Genomic DNA, 12,614 nt, shown 5'->3' with positions numbered 1-12,614 from the left:
CCTCTCACAGCATCTGTATGTAACGAAGGGGTTCAGGTATTGGAAGCGAACTATTTTGCCCCCTAATATGTTTTACCTAAAAATGGGGTGTTCCATCGCGAGTGGCGGACAGTGTATATCACTTTGGCCAACCTCATTCAGGTGGTAGGTGCATTTTGAGCCTTTCCATCAGTTCTGAGAGTTTCATCGTTCCACCTCGAATATTACGGAAGATACGTGGGTGTTTCCATAAGAAGTGAGACAAATTCGGATTTTTCAGGACTGAAAAACAGTGTATTTGTAGTAAGTTGGTAGTCCTGATCACGAATTTGAAGGAATGTTGAGCCTATTTTGCCCCCTAATATGTTTTACCGTAAAAATGGGGTGTTCCAACGCGAGTGGCGGACAGTGTATATCACTTTGGTCAAACCCATTCAGGTGATAGGTGCATTTTGAGCATTTCCATCAGTTCTGAGAGTTTCATTGTTCCACCTCGAATATTACGGAAGATACGTGGATGTTTCCATAAGAAGTGAGACAAATTCGGATTTTTCAGGACTGAAATTTTTTCAGGAAAACAGTGTATTTGTAGTAAGTTGGTAGTCCTGATCACGAATCTGAAGGAATTTTGAGCCTATTTTGCCCCCTAATATGTTTTACCGTAAAAATGGGGTGTTCCATCGCGAGTGGCGGACAGTGTATATCACTTTGGCCAAACCCATTCAGGTGATAGGTGCATTTTGAGCATTTCCATCAGTTCTGAGAGTTTCATCGTTACACCTCGAATATTACGGAAGATACGTGGGTGTTTCCATAAGAAGTGAGACAAATTCGGATTTTTCAGGACTGAAATTTTTTCAGGAAAACAGTGTATTTGTAGTAAGTTGGTAGTCCTGATCACGAATCTGAAGAAATTTTGAGCCTATTTTGCCCCCTCATATGTTTTGCCGTAAAAATGGGGTGTTCCATCGCGAGTGGCGGATTTCGAATAAATTTATATCATATTAGACAATGGAAGTCCGAACTAATGAAATGAAAAAAACTCCATCATATGCTTACTTTACCTCAACTGAACTGAATAATTCGCCATTATTGGATCTGTTTATTTGCAGGTAAGAATAGTTAAGTATATTTACAGTACTTAATTTAATTTCTTCATCTAGTTAATGAATTGATACCTAATCTTTTCAGGCAGATTCATTCATTAGACAGTAGGCATACAAGTAGGTAGTATGTTAGAGTATGAAATAGTTGTAATTCAGAAGAAACTTTTGATTTACGCTTGAGACAGCTATTGTATGGCGAAACACGTGTTGCCGTTGTAAAACCCCTTTATTGTGATAATCATATAATGTATTAATTAGTTTCAATGTGGATTTCCATCAAGTATTTCTATTCAATTTTTATCTGTTTCAATGTCATATGTTTTTTCAGATCTGTATCTCAATGATTATTCATTCTATTGTTCTTGGTATATACTGATCGATAGAGAATTCTGTACTCTACAGGGTAATTCATATTCGACCTTCACCATTGGGATCTCCTAAACTACAGGGGGTACATCGAAGCCTAAATTGAGACAAATTTGCGTTTTTTTTATGCTCAACAAAATACTGTTTTAAGACTTGGAAAATTTCGAGTATTTCCGGAAATATCCGGAGAAAAATTTTATTTAATTAGTAGTATAATATAAATTGAAAATCGGAATTTTTTTCTAGCGTTATGTGACAACATAGCTAAAAACCATATTTTCAATGATACTTTTTTTCAGCTACACGTCCTCACTCTGAATTCTGTTGCCATGACGCCATCACAGCTGATCACAGAGACTCGTTCGTGATGAAGATGATAAACAATTAATCAATTAATTGTTCATCATCTTTATAAATTCACAAATTATATTATGTAAGTACATATTTGTAAATGCCACTGTTACTCCCTATTCTGTAATTGGGTTCATCCTATAGAATAGTGTATGAAATAAATAAATAAATATGACGCCCACGATAGAAAAAAGTTGATGACTGCCAGAAGACAAAACGTCGGATAGTGAATATGAACATGAAAACGTGTTGCTGAAAAAAAGTATCAATGAAAATGTGTTTATGGTTTGGAACTATGTTGTCAAATAACGCCAAAAAATATTAAAAACGAACATTCTGATTTTCAGTTTTTCCGGATATTTTCGAAAATAATCGAAATTTCCAAGTTTCAAAACCGTATTGTGTTAAGCACAAAAAACAATATTGAATATTACTGGAGTTTTTTCCCAACAGCAAACCTTTATACTAACATCTCGACACGTGTTTTGAACACCAAGTGATCATCTTCAAGAGGAAGATCAAACTAATCATACTTACAAAGTATGAAGATGATCACTTGGTGATGAAAACACGTGACGAGGTGTTAAAATAATGGTTTGGTGTTGAGATAAAATTCCAGTAATATTCATTACTACACCAAAGGTTCCAAACAGTGCATCATAAGCTCATTGAAATTAACTAAAACACTTTATTGTATGATTTTCACTATAAAGGGTTCTACAAAAACCGCGACACGAATACAATAGCTTTCTCAAGAGTTAAATGTAATTTATTCTACGCTTAAGACAGCTATTTCATAGCGAAACACGTGTCGCGGTTTTGGTGTAACCCCTATATAATGAAAATCATACAATAAACTGTATTGATTAGTTTTAATATGACTTAAATGAAATGAATAAAACACTTTTGTTTAAATACCACTGGTAGATTTTATTTATACGACTGGTTTCGGGTTTGACCCCATTATCAAGTATAAAACTGAAATCTGAAATTTTGAAATATCGGTTTTATTGGAATTTTCAGGTATGCTGCAAGGGCAGGTATTTGAGAGACAGGTAGTTGGGCGAATCAGGATGCCAACTTAAAATTCCACCCTGAAAATTCTCGGGGTTGTTAAACTTATAAATTCAAGACAGTAGGCTCACATTTGTTATTTCACAGTAGAAATCGAACAAAACAAGGAGCTTAACTTCTTAGATTTGAATAGTTCAAGAGGTAAAAATGATTTTCAATTCAATATCTACAGGAAAAACACGTTCACAGAGTATACAATTCCCTTTGACTCTTTCAGTCCGCTCTCACATAAGGTCAATGATACACAGAGCCTTTGCAATTTCTTTACCGAAAAAGAATTTCCAAGATGAAATAAAAATAATTAAGCAAATTGCAGTGAAAAATCAGGTACCAATTTCCCTAATAGGAAAGATAATATCAGGTAAAACTCACAAAACACCCATGAGTAGTAAATTATACACAAACTGCCGAGAATACAATATAGTCAAGTACAGTAGCATCAATTACTCGGTAAACTTTTATAAAATATTCAAAATGAATGCTCTGCAGTATATACAGGCCAAACCGGTAGAAATTTTGACATAAGACTGCGTGAACACGTATGTTTGGACAAAAAATCTGCAATGTACGAACATCTTCAAGAATCAAACCACAAGATAAATGAAGATAACCTCAAAATCCTACACATTTGTAATAAAGGGGAAAAATAAATTCGTTAAAGGCCATGGAAATTAACAAATCAATTAAACACCAGAAACATATACCCCTAAACGAGCAACTCGATTTATGTAGGTCTCCTGTCTTGAATTTATGAGTTTAACAACCCTGAGAATTTTCAGGGTGGAATTTTAAGTTGGCATCCTGATTCGCCCAACTACCTGTCTCTCAAATACCTACCCTTGCAGCATACCTGAAAATTCTAATAAAACCAATATTTCAAAATTCCAGGTTTCAGTTTTATACTTGATAATGGGATCAAACCCGAAACCAGTCGTATAACTAAAATCTACCAGTGCTATTTAGACAAAGGTGTTTTTATTCATTCCATTTAAGTAATCCATTAAGTTACCATAAAGTAAACAACTCACACATATTAGTTTTAATATGGATTTTCATCAATTATCGACCAGTTTTTATCAATTAATAAGCTTCTTTTTAAAAATGTTTTTCATTTGGAATTGCATCTTCATTGATTATAATTATTGGTTTCCCAATATTGAGTCTGTAAACCATTTTTCTATCTCAATGTACGTGTACGTACTTCCTAATAACAGATATAATTATCTACTTTTATTAGCAACATGAGTGTAGGAGAAATCGGATTCGTTTTCGACGATACAATACAGGCCGTTTTTTTGGCTAATCTCGGAAACGATAAGACCTATAAGGACGGTTAAATTGCACAAAAGTTTTCTATTTTGCGCATCTAGAATAATATATTTTCAGATCGAGAATATTAGTGGTTGTTTTCGAATTATTCACCAAAAACTAGAATTGTCGAATTTCGATTTTTCGCTTTACCGCCTTCATTTCGAATGACATAAAAAAGCAGAGAAACATTCAATACTGTATCATATTCGTTATGATTGAATAAAAAAACAATTTGCCATGCGACGTTTCGTTTCGTCGATTCAATTTTTTTGAATACGGATCTGTATTGTAATAGCTGAATTCGTCATTACAGTGATGGCTACAAAAATCGTTGAGAAAACTAGGTCCGTATTTGAGAAATGAAGTTGATGATGAAATATAATGAACGAAACGTCGCATTACAAATTGGTTCATATCAGATTATAACAAATATTGAGAGTTTCTTTAGCTTTTTTTAAAAATCTTCTGAAATGGGGGCGGTAGAGTCAATTCAAGTGAAAGTTATTATTCTAGTTTCCCAAAATAGAAAACTTTTGTGCAATTTAACCGACCTTGCGAGTCTTTTTGTTTCCGAGTTAGCAACAGCGGAATCAGTTGATACAAACCGCCTGTATATTTCTATCATGCACAATAAATGAAAATCTTACTCGTTGTTGTAAACCCAGATTGAGCCGATTTAACGTACGGATACTGAAATAACATTAGCACAAAAATTATTTTGGATTTTATCATGTTGGTAGCCATGAATCTGCCACAGAACTGATGTTCCCCTCATCTTTGCCGTGCTTTATTCGATAAGTGTTTCCTGTGTGGATATTTTATCGCGTATCACCCACTTATATGGACTTAGGTCAATTGAGCTTATTTAAGTTTTCTGTTATTGTACGGTTCCGATTGCTAAAACGCTTTAATAAGAGTAAACATTTGAATTGAAACTGATCTATTTCCAGCAGAGATTAGCTTTTGAAAAAAAAACGGTATTTGACTTTCTCTCCTCCATCTTTATACACCAAAAGTCATTACAATGATGTGTAAATTATACATGCAATAACGAACGAAAGCTGATATCGAAAAATGCTTGAAACCGTTTCTAGGATAGTTAGGGAGAACTGAAGTGACATAACAGAGAACTCACCCCCTACAAACCCCTACTTGTAATACATCATTGAAAAGACTATAAAAATGCTATCCAATGGTATAAATGATAATTGTACAGGGTGAAGGAATAATTGTGAAACTTTGGCTTAAATGGAATATTTAATGAGGTTTTTGTTGAACTAAAAATTTATTAAAAATGTCAATTAAGTAAATGTTCAAAGTGGGTTTCGTTGTTTTGTAAACAATAATACAACCTATTGTCAAAGTCTGCACGAACCTAAATATCAGCCGGTTTACTATGACTTTTTTATTTGTAATGATACCTCCCGGACTATTATTTAAAATGATAAGTGTCCGTCGATACTTTTTTGTTAAATAAAAACTCAATTTGCAAAACAAGTTGGAAACATCTGTGTTTTGGTTTCTGCCAGAGTCAATAATTTTTGGTTTGCTTGAGACTTTCAAATGGCATTAGTTTTCATCATTTGTACGATCTGTACTGTCATTAAGCTGTAGTTGTCACGATAGTTTACAGTATACCTGAGCGCGTGGAGATAATTTTCATATTTGCCTCCCAGAACCAGTGTTATTTAAAAACAGCTCAAATATTTCATGAAAGGCATCCGAACAAAAATGTAAGTCACGTGTATGTCCGCGATTTAGTTGAAAAGTTTAGAGAAACGGATCAGTGCAAAATAAAAAAAGGATTGCCCCAAGATTACTGAATGAAGCAACCCAAATTGAGGTCCTTGGAAATTTTGTAACTACTGCATCGAAACGTCAAGTATCTGCAGTGATATTAGGACTTTCACATGAGTCGGTTAGAAAGTTGTAGAAATTACATAAATTTCACCTGTACAAAACACAAATTCTTCAAGAACTAGGCGAAGATGACCCAGACCGACGAATTAAGTTTTGTGAACTTAGGACTGAAATAATTCGCGTTGAACCGAGAATGTTACAAAATATTTGTTTCAGTGATGAATGTACTTTTATGCTGAATGGTAATGTATATAAACAAAACTGTCGGTACTGGAGTAATGCGAACCCGCATCGACTCAGAGAAGGTCACACTCAATATCCTGAAAAACTGAACGTTTGGGCATGAATATTAGGCGATACTATAATTGGTCCCTTGTTCATACCGGGCAATTTAAGTGGCGACATTTATCTCGATATGCTGGAAAACACAATCGAACCTTTAATTGTGCATGAATTAGAGAACCAAAGGGACGACCAAGGCAACCTAGCTGTAGACGAAGATTTGCTGCACTTCCAACAAGATGGAGCACCTCTTCACTATGCAGCTCCAGTTAGGCACTGGTTGGATACTAATTATCCGAACAAATGGATTGGTAGGAGAGGTCCCATTAAGTGGCTACCAAGGTCACCAGACTTGGCACCACCTGAATTTTTTCTGTGGGGTCACCTCAAGTCAGTTGACTGAACGATCGATTTTCACTTGCTGTAGTCCAACCCGTGTTAGGAATCACATGTTAAGAGGTAAGACCTCGTTAGTCCTTAGCTCTCATATGTTTCGACTGCTGAGGCTTGTCGTTCAAAGGGGTGCGACAGCTGGTTATTGGAAGAAGATATTTTTTTTAACTTATTTTTGCCCACGGCTTCGCCCACGTAGAATTTGGTTTGTCACTTACTGTTTCTCGAGGGGTATTGTAGATGACATAATAAGGAAGAAGTTTAGGTTAAGACTGAACGAAATCTCGACTTCTAAAAAGGACAAAAACTAAGATAAATATATTTCAGTTCCTACCACCAATACACGAAGAACTTTGGAAAGATTTTCAAGGAACTAGGTATGAAGGTGGTTTTTAAAAAAAGTCATACACTACAGAGCTTTTAAGAATTCCAAAAGACAAAGTCGAGAATTTGGAAATAAAATGCAAGGACTGCGATGCAAAATATCAAGAACAGACAAATAGATCTAAAGAAAACCATGCACATACCTTTCACAAAATACGAGTCAAATCTACCGAACTATTTATTTATAGATGTTCGAATATCAGATGATATAGTACAACTCAAATCAACCAACACAGTTAAATATTTAAGTATTACGCTCGGCAGTAACTTGAAGTGGAATACGCATATAAATAATGTGAAAAAGAAACTGAGATATATGATATATCAATTTAAATACCTAGAAAACATCCTTGGCCCGAAACATCTTAAATCTATCATGCATTAGTGAAAACACATCTGTTGTATGGTATTATAGCAAGGGGAGGGGTCACTAATTATCACCTTAAGAACTCAGAGACGCTCCAGAAGTGGATTATTATGATCATTTTGAATAGACCCCATACTTACCCAAGCGACGATCTCTACACTGAAGCCGAACTGATGGACATACAACAAATTTTTGCTCTAACACCACTGGTAGGTATACCAACGAAAAAACTCAAAGATGCTAAAACTGTTGATCACTTGAAGTACCAAAAATGTCAAAAACTATTGGACAACGCAGCTGTATCTATCTCGCTCCTAGGTTATATAATTTTATACCCGCCCATATCAAAGATATAAACTCCCCTACTCTATGTTTAATTGATTGTTGATTAATGATGGAAAAATGCATTGTATAGGCGTAAAGGTCACAAATAATTTTGATACCCACGCACAGGCTGAGCTTTTGTGGGTTTTCTTCATTTATTTGCCTAACTGATAAATCTACTAATAATTGTATTATAAATCCTCATATGTTTTTAAATACTGTGAAGTTCATTGAATGGTAAATAAATATTTTTATCATTATTATTATATTATTATAAGATATAAGGAACACTTCGCACACTTAAAATATGGAAGGCCTGAAAAATCAGAAGTCACCCATCATATTTTGCAAAAGAATCATTCCATAGACTTCAGTTCATTGAGATTAGTTCGTTGAGGTTAGCAACAACAGGCATCTAGATGCCTGTTGTTGCTAACCTCGTTCTTGAAATTTTTCGTCATGAACAACACTTGTAAAATGCTATTCATATAGCAAGTGTTTCCGAAATTATCTAATCCAATTTTCTTCTCTAAATTTTCAGGACAACTCTCTACTGATTCGTAAGGAAGAACATGTTTCACATAATCTGCATAAGCACCATTTCTCAAGCTGCGATCGATCCTTCCAAGTGAAGAAGGGTTTCGTAGAGGGATCGATTCGGCTTTTGCTTCACGAAGCTTTTCCACTGAAAGGGAACCAGAACCACGAGGACTGCAACTCATATTTGAGGGGCAAGAATGACCTGAGTCCACTGACCGCACTGAAAAAGAAGGTGGATCAATCACTTGTGAATTAACCTTGATAGGAGACTGATGAATATCCACATATCTCGGCTTTATTCGAAGAGATTTTAGTTCCGTACTGAAATAAGGGCAATGCATGATATCATCAAAATTATGTGAAGGAGGAATACTTCCAAGGACCGAAGCAGCATTCCCACGTTGAACGGCAATACTAATTCTTTCTATCAAACAAGACGTAGAACGGTGATCTTTCGTTGCTTGGCCTATTCTCCTTCCGAGTTCATGAACCGAGTAACAGAGACTCCGGGCCATGAACACCAAAAGTTTCAACCGCTACTGGATGGAACATGGAACAGATAGTTGTTATCAAGATTTTGCTATTTTTTTCGTTTCAATGTTTCGCCAGACAATGCTGCGGTTCCAGCAGACTTCGATTCTTCGGCTAGATGAGAAGCCGCGACTGTGTCAAAATAATATTTTATTTATTAGATTTACCTGACCATTACATAAGGACACATTGTAAAATTAAGTTAAGACTAGTAGATAAGGCAATATTGTGAAATTAATTTTAAATAGCTTATAATATTTCAATTATTAGATTTACCTGACTATTACATGTGGACACATTGTAAAATCAATTTAAGACTGATACATAAGGCAATATTGTGAAATTAATTTAAGATACTTAAGACACGGATACCTAGAACAGGTATATATGGCATAAATAAGAATAGCTTTGTAAGTATGGTTAGTTTGATCTTCTTCTTGAAGATGATCACTTAATGATCGAAACACGTGTCGAGGTGTTGAAATAACGGTTTGGTGTTGGGAAAAAACTCCAGTAACATTTATTTGTCACGTTAAAAGATTGACAGACGGTTGCAGAAAGTTATAATGAATCACAGCAGCAACAGACTATCATTTAGTAACCATGGTCTTTTTGGTGGGTTTTCGCCTCTGGGAAGTACCTGGATGGCTATTGGTAATCAACCACTGTCCTGAAAATTTCCTGTTGTCCTAGAGGATTCACTTTCCAGCACACGCGACGATCCGATCCAAAAAACGTTTTTGTTGGTTGTTTGATGGTTTCAAACCATCAAAAACCGCATGCGAGCTGACGCTCAGTTTTTCCGCCATCCTACGTACAGTTTGTTATAGGCTAGTCTCCACCACGTCAATCAGTGCGTTCGTCATTGCCAAATGCCTGGTTAGTTTTTTGGGCTCTTTCGCCGTCTCTTTGGTTCAGTTCGAATTCGTAGAGAAACATTGTCCTAAAAAGCTGAAAAGAGACAAGAAATTTGAATTAGGAAAAAAGAAGCTCTGTTACGCCAGCAATGGAAAGTACGGAAATCGCATTTAGAAAATGCCAAAATTAAGTATTTTTTAGGTGCTTCTTAGGTACTGAAGTCAAAAATTAGGTGCTCTGTAACTTACACCGCAACTCAATACTCAAAGTTGCGTTGCTAGCATTATGTGATGCTGGCAACGCTATGAAAATAATAATAAAATAATGAATGTTCAGGGAACACTATTAGGTGCTAATCAAATGCTAAACGGTGACGATCGAAAAATTTTCTAATTAATAAACAAAAGCTTCCAATTTCGCTAAACAACAGATCTAAGAATCAGGTCTCTCGAAAACGAGGACGAATGCTCAATCAGGTATAAACTAAGCGTGGTAATAAAGTGCTAATCAGGTGCTTGCGAGAAATGAAGATGAAAACGACCGCGAATAAGCGAAAAAAAAAATCGAGATATCTGATTTGAGAAAAAAATTAACAATATGCAATAAAGTCTTGAGATACCCGTAAACTGATACATAGACAATCAAAATAAAGTGCTAATTAGGTGCTCACTAGATATTCATAGTAAAACTAGATTCTTTAATCTGGACCTGAAAACCACCATGACTGATGTACTGAGTTTTTATAGTACGTTATTTAATAAATAAGGACAAGAAATTAAAGTGCTAATCAGGTGCTCACTAGATAAATAATAGTAAACCTAGATTCCATAATGCCTGTGGGGCATTATGGAAAACCACTATGACTGATGGACTGAGTTTTTACAGTACGTTCCTCGATAAGTAAGGATATGAGAATAAAGTGCTAGTTAGGTGCTCATTAGATATTTATAATAAATCTAGATTACATAATTGATATGGGGCTTATGGACTCCATAACCACCATGGATCCGATAACCACCATTAAACAAAAAATGTTTAAAATATGTTTTTTCCTTTAATGAATTATTCTGTTTGAAAAAAATCAACAAAATTTATTAAAGATAACAACAATTAACAGATAACAAAAAAGACCCACAAAAAGTGAAGTTTTGAGAATTATAATGTCTGTTTTTGACCCACTCGACCTTCTTTCAAATATATATCAATAGTAATGAGTGATTTTTTGCTGGTATCTTTTCGGCAACACTGTTTGTGACAGATCACGCGTGAATCGTGTCTTGTGTCATTGTCAAACTTGTTCAGTTTGGTCTATAATTTAACCATGAATCGACTTACGAATGAACAAGGCTTGCGGTGAAGAAGGTGCATCGTGCACTTCTTTCAATTTATGGGCAGTTTTGTCGGCCTACTGAGGGAGCTATCCGGAAGCTTGTGACTAAATTTCGAACCCAGTTTACATTATTGAACATTATACCACCAACACGCATACGTAGAGTGAGGACCGAAGAAAATATTGCGGCTGTATCCGCCAGTGTTCATGATGACCGTGAAATGTCGATTCGTCGCCGTTCGCAGCAATTGGGCCTCTGTTACTCCACTACGTGGAAAATTTTGCGAAAGGATTTGGGTGTAAAACCTTATAAGATACAGCTGGTGCAAGAATTGAAGCCACACGACCTCCCACAACGTCTAACATTTGGTGAATGGGCGCTGACAAGGTTGGAGAAAGATTCACATTTTCATCGAAAGATTTGTTCAGCGACGAGGTTCATTTCTGGTTGAACGGATACGTTAACAAGCAAAATTGACGCATCTGGATTGAAGGTCAGCTACAAGCATTGCAAGAGCTACCGATGCATTCCGAAAAAGTCACTATTTGGTGTGGATTATGGGTCGGTGGCATCATCGGGCCGTACTTCTTCAAAGACGACAATGGCCGGAACGTTACTGTGAATGGTGAGCGCTACGGTGTGATGATTGACGAGTTTTTGTTGCCAAAATGGCAGATTTGAACATGCCTGACATGTGGTTTCAACAATACAGTGCCACATGCCACACGGCACGCGAAACAATGACACAATTAAGAGCCGCCTTCAGTGAACAGTTTATCTGGTTGTCACATTAAGTTTCGTGAAATACCGGCACTGATCAACAGAACAGGTCTGAACCTGCTCCACAACAACGCTCGTCCGCGCGATTCAAAAATTACCGTCCGAAAATTAAACGAATTGAGCGACGAAGTTTTGTCTCACCCATCATACTCCCCAGATCTTTGGCCAACCGACTACTCTTTTCAAACACTACGTTAACTGTCTCAACGGTGGAACCTTTGCCAATCAGGACTAGGCAAAAACGGCATTCGTCGACTTCATCGGATTCCGAGCACACAATTCAAATTCTGACTGAATTAATCGACTTGTGTTACGTTAAAAAAAAGACAACACTAACGGCACTTTTTCGATTAAATTGATTGAGTGAGTACTGCGATATTACAGTTTGAAGTAGACCCAGAAAAACGGAGAAAACTTTTGAAACAACCTGGTACTTTGAGGCGAAGTGAAATTTATATCTTTCAACGAAAGATACGTTTCGAATTTATTACCTGGTAACATCAAGGAATCTAAAATTTGTTGAGCTCTGACTTCTAGTTTGGTCATTTCCCGAGTTTGCATCAATAAGCGACTCTGGGGTCCTCTTTCAAAACACACCTTTGACTGAATATTTTTCTCAAGTGAATTTATCTGATTATGTTAACTAATGGGACTGCCAATAGCAATAATGCTCCTTAGGTGGCTCGTTAAGTTATTTACATAGACGATACCAGGCTAATAACCTTATTAGTTGATTCTATTGACGAAAAACAAACTGAGGTAACAAACCGAGTTGTT

General features: G+C 36.0%; 1 protein-coding gene and 1 long non-coding RNA gene across 4 annotated transcripts in view; one reads left to right on the top strand and one right to left on the bottom strand.

Annotated features, from left to right (window-relative positions):
* The window catches only part of nAChRa10 (nicotinic acetylcholine receptor alpha 10 subunit), a 40,809-nt gene extending 33,066 nt beyond the window's left edge, over window positions 1-7,743 (bottom strand). The window contains exon 1 of one of the 3 annotated variants that reach the window (XM_074174407.1): window positions 7,614-7,743. Coding sequence is in view for 1 of the 3 variants with exons in the window: in XM_074174405.1 (XP_074030506.1) it covers window positions 4,835-4,931 (97 nt within the window). In the remaining 2 variants the exon portion in view is untranslated. Of the gene's footprint in view, window positions 1-4,834; window positions 4,976-7,249; window positions 7,375-7,613 lie in introns of those variants that run through there. The other 2 variants (XM_074174406.1, XM_074174405.1) reach the window with 2 other exon arrangements.
* Window positions 452-10,823, top strand: LOC141481946 (uncharacterized). Its single transcript, XR_012465264.1, has 3 exons — window positions 452-1,091; window positions 1,751-1,884; window positions 8,339-10,823. It is a non-coding gene; the product is annotated as an uncharacterized lncRNA (long non-coding RNA).
* The last annotated feature ends 1,791 nt before the right edge of the window (window positions 10,824-12,614 follow it).

Source organism: Leptinotarsa decemlineata, unplaced genomic scaffold (assembly GCF_025532065.1).
Source record: "Leptinotarsa decemlineata unplaced genomic scaffold, Ldec_3_MD MMD2_tig00000576_RagTag_RagTag, whole genome shotgun sequence".
Taxonomy (NCBI): Eukaryota; Metazoa; Arthropoda; class Insecta; order Coleoptera; family Chrysomelidae; genus Leptinotarsa; species Leptinotarsa decemlineata.
This window is presented reverse-complemented; position numbering and strand designations above follow the sequence as displayed.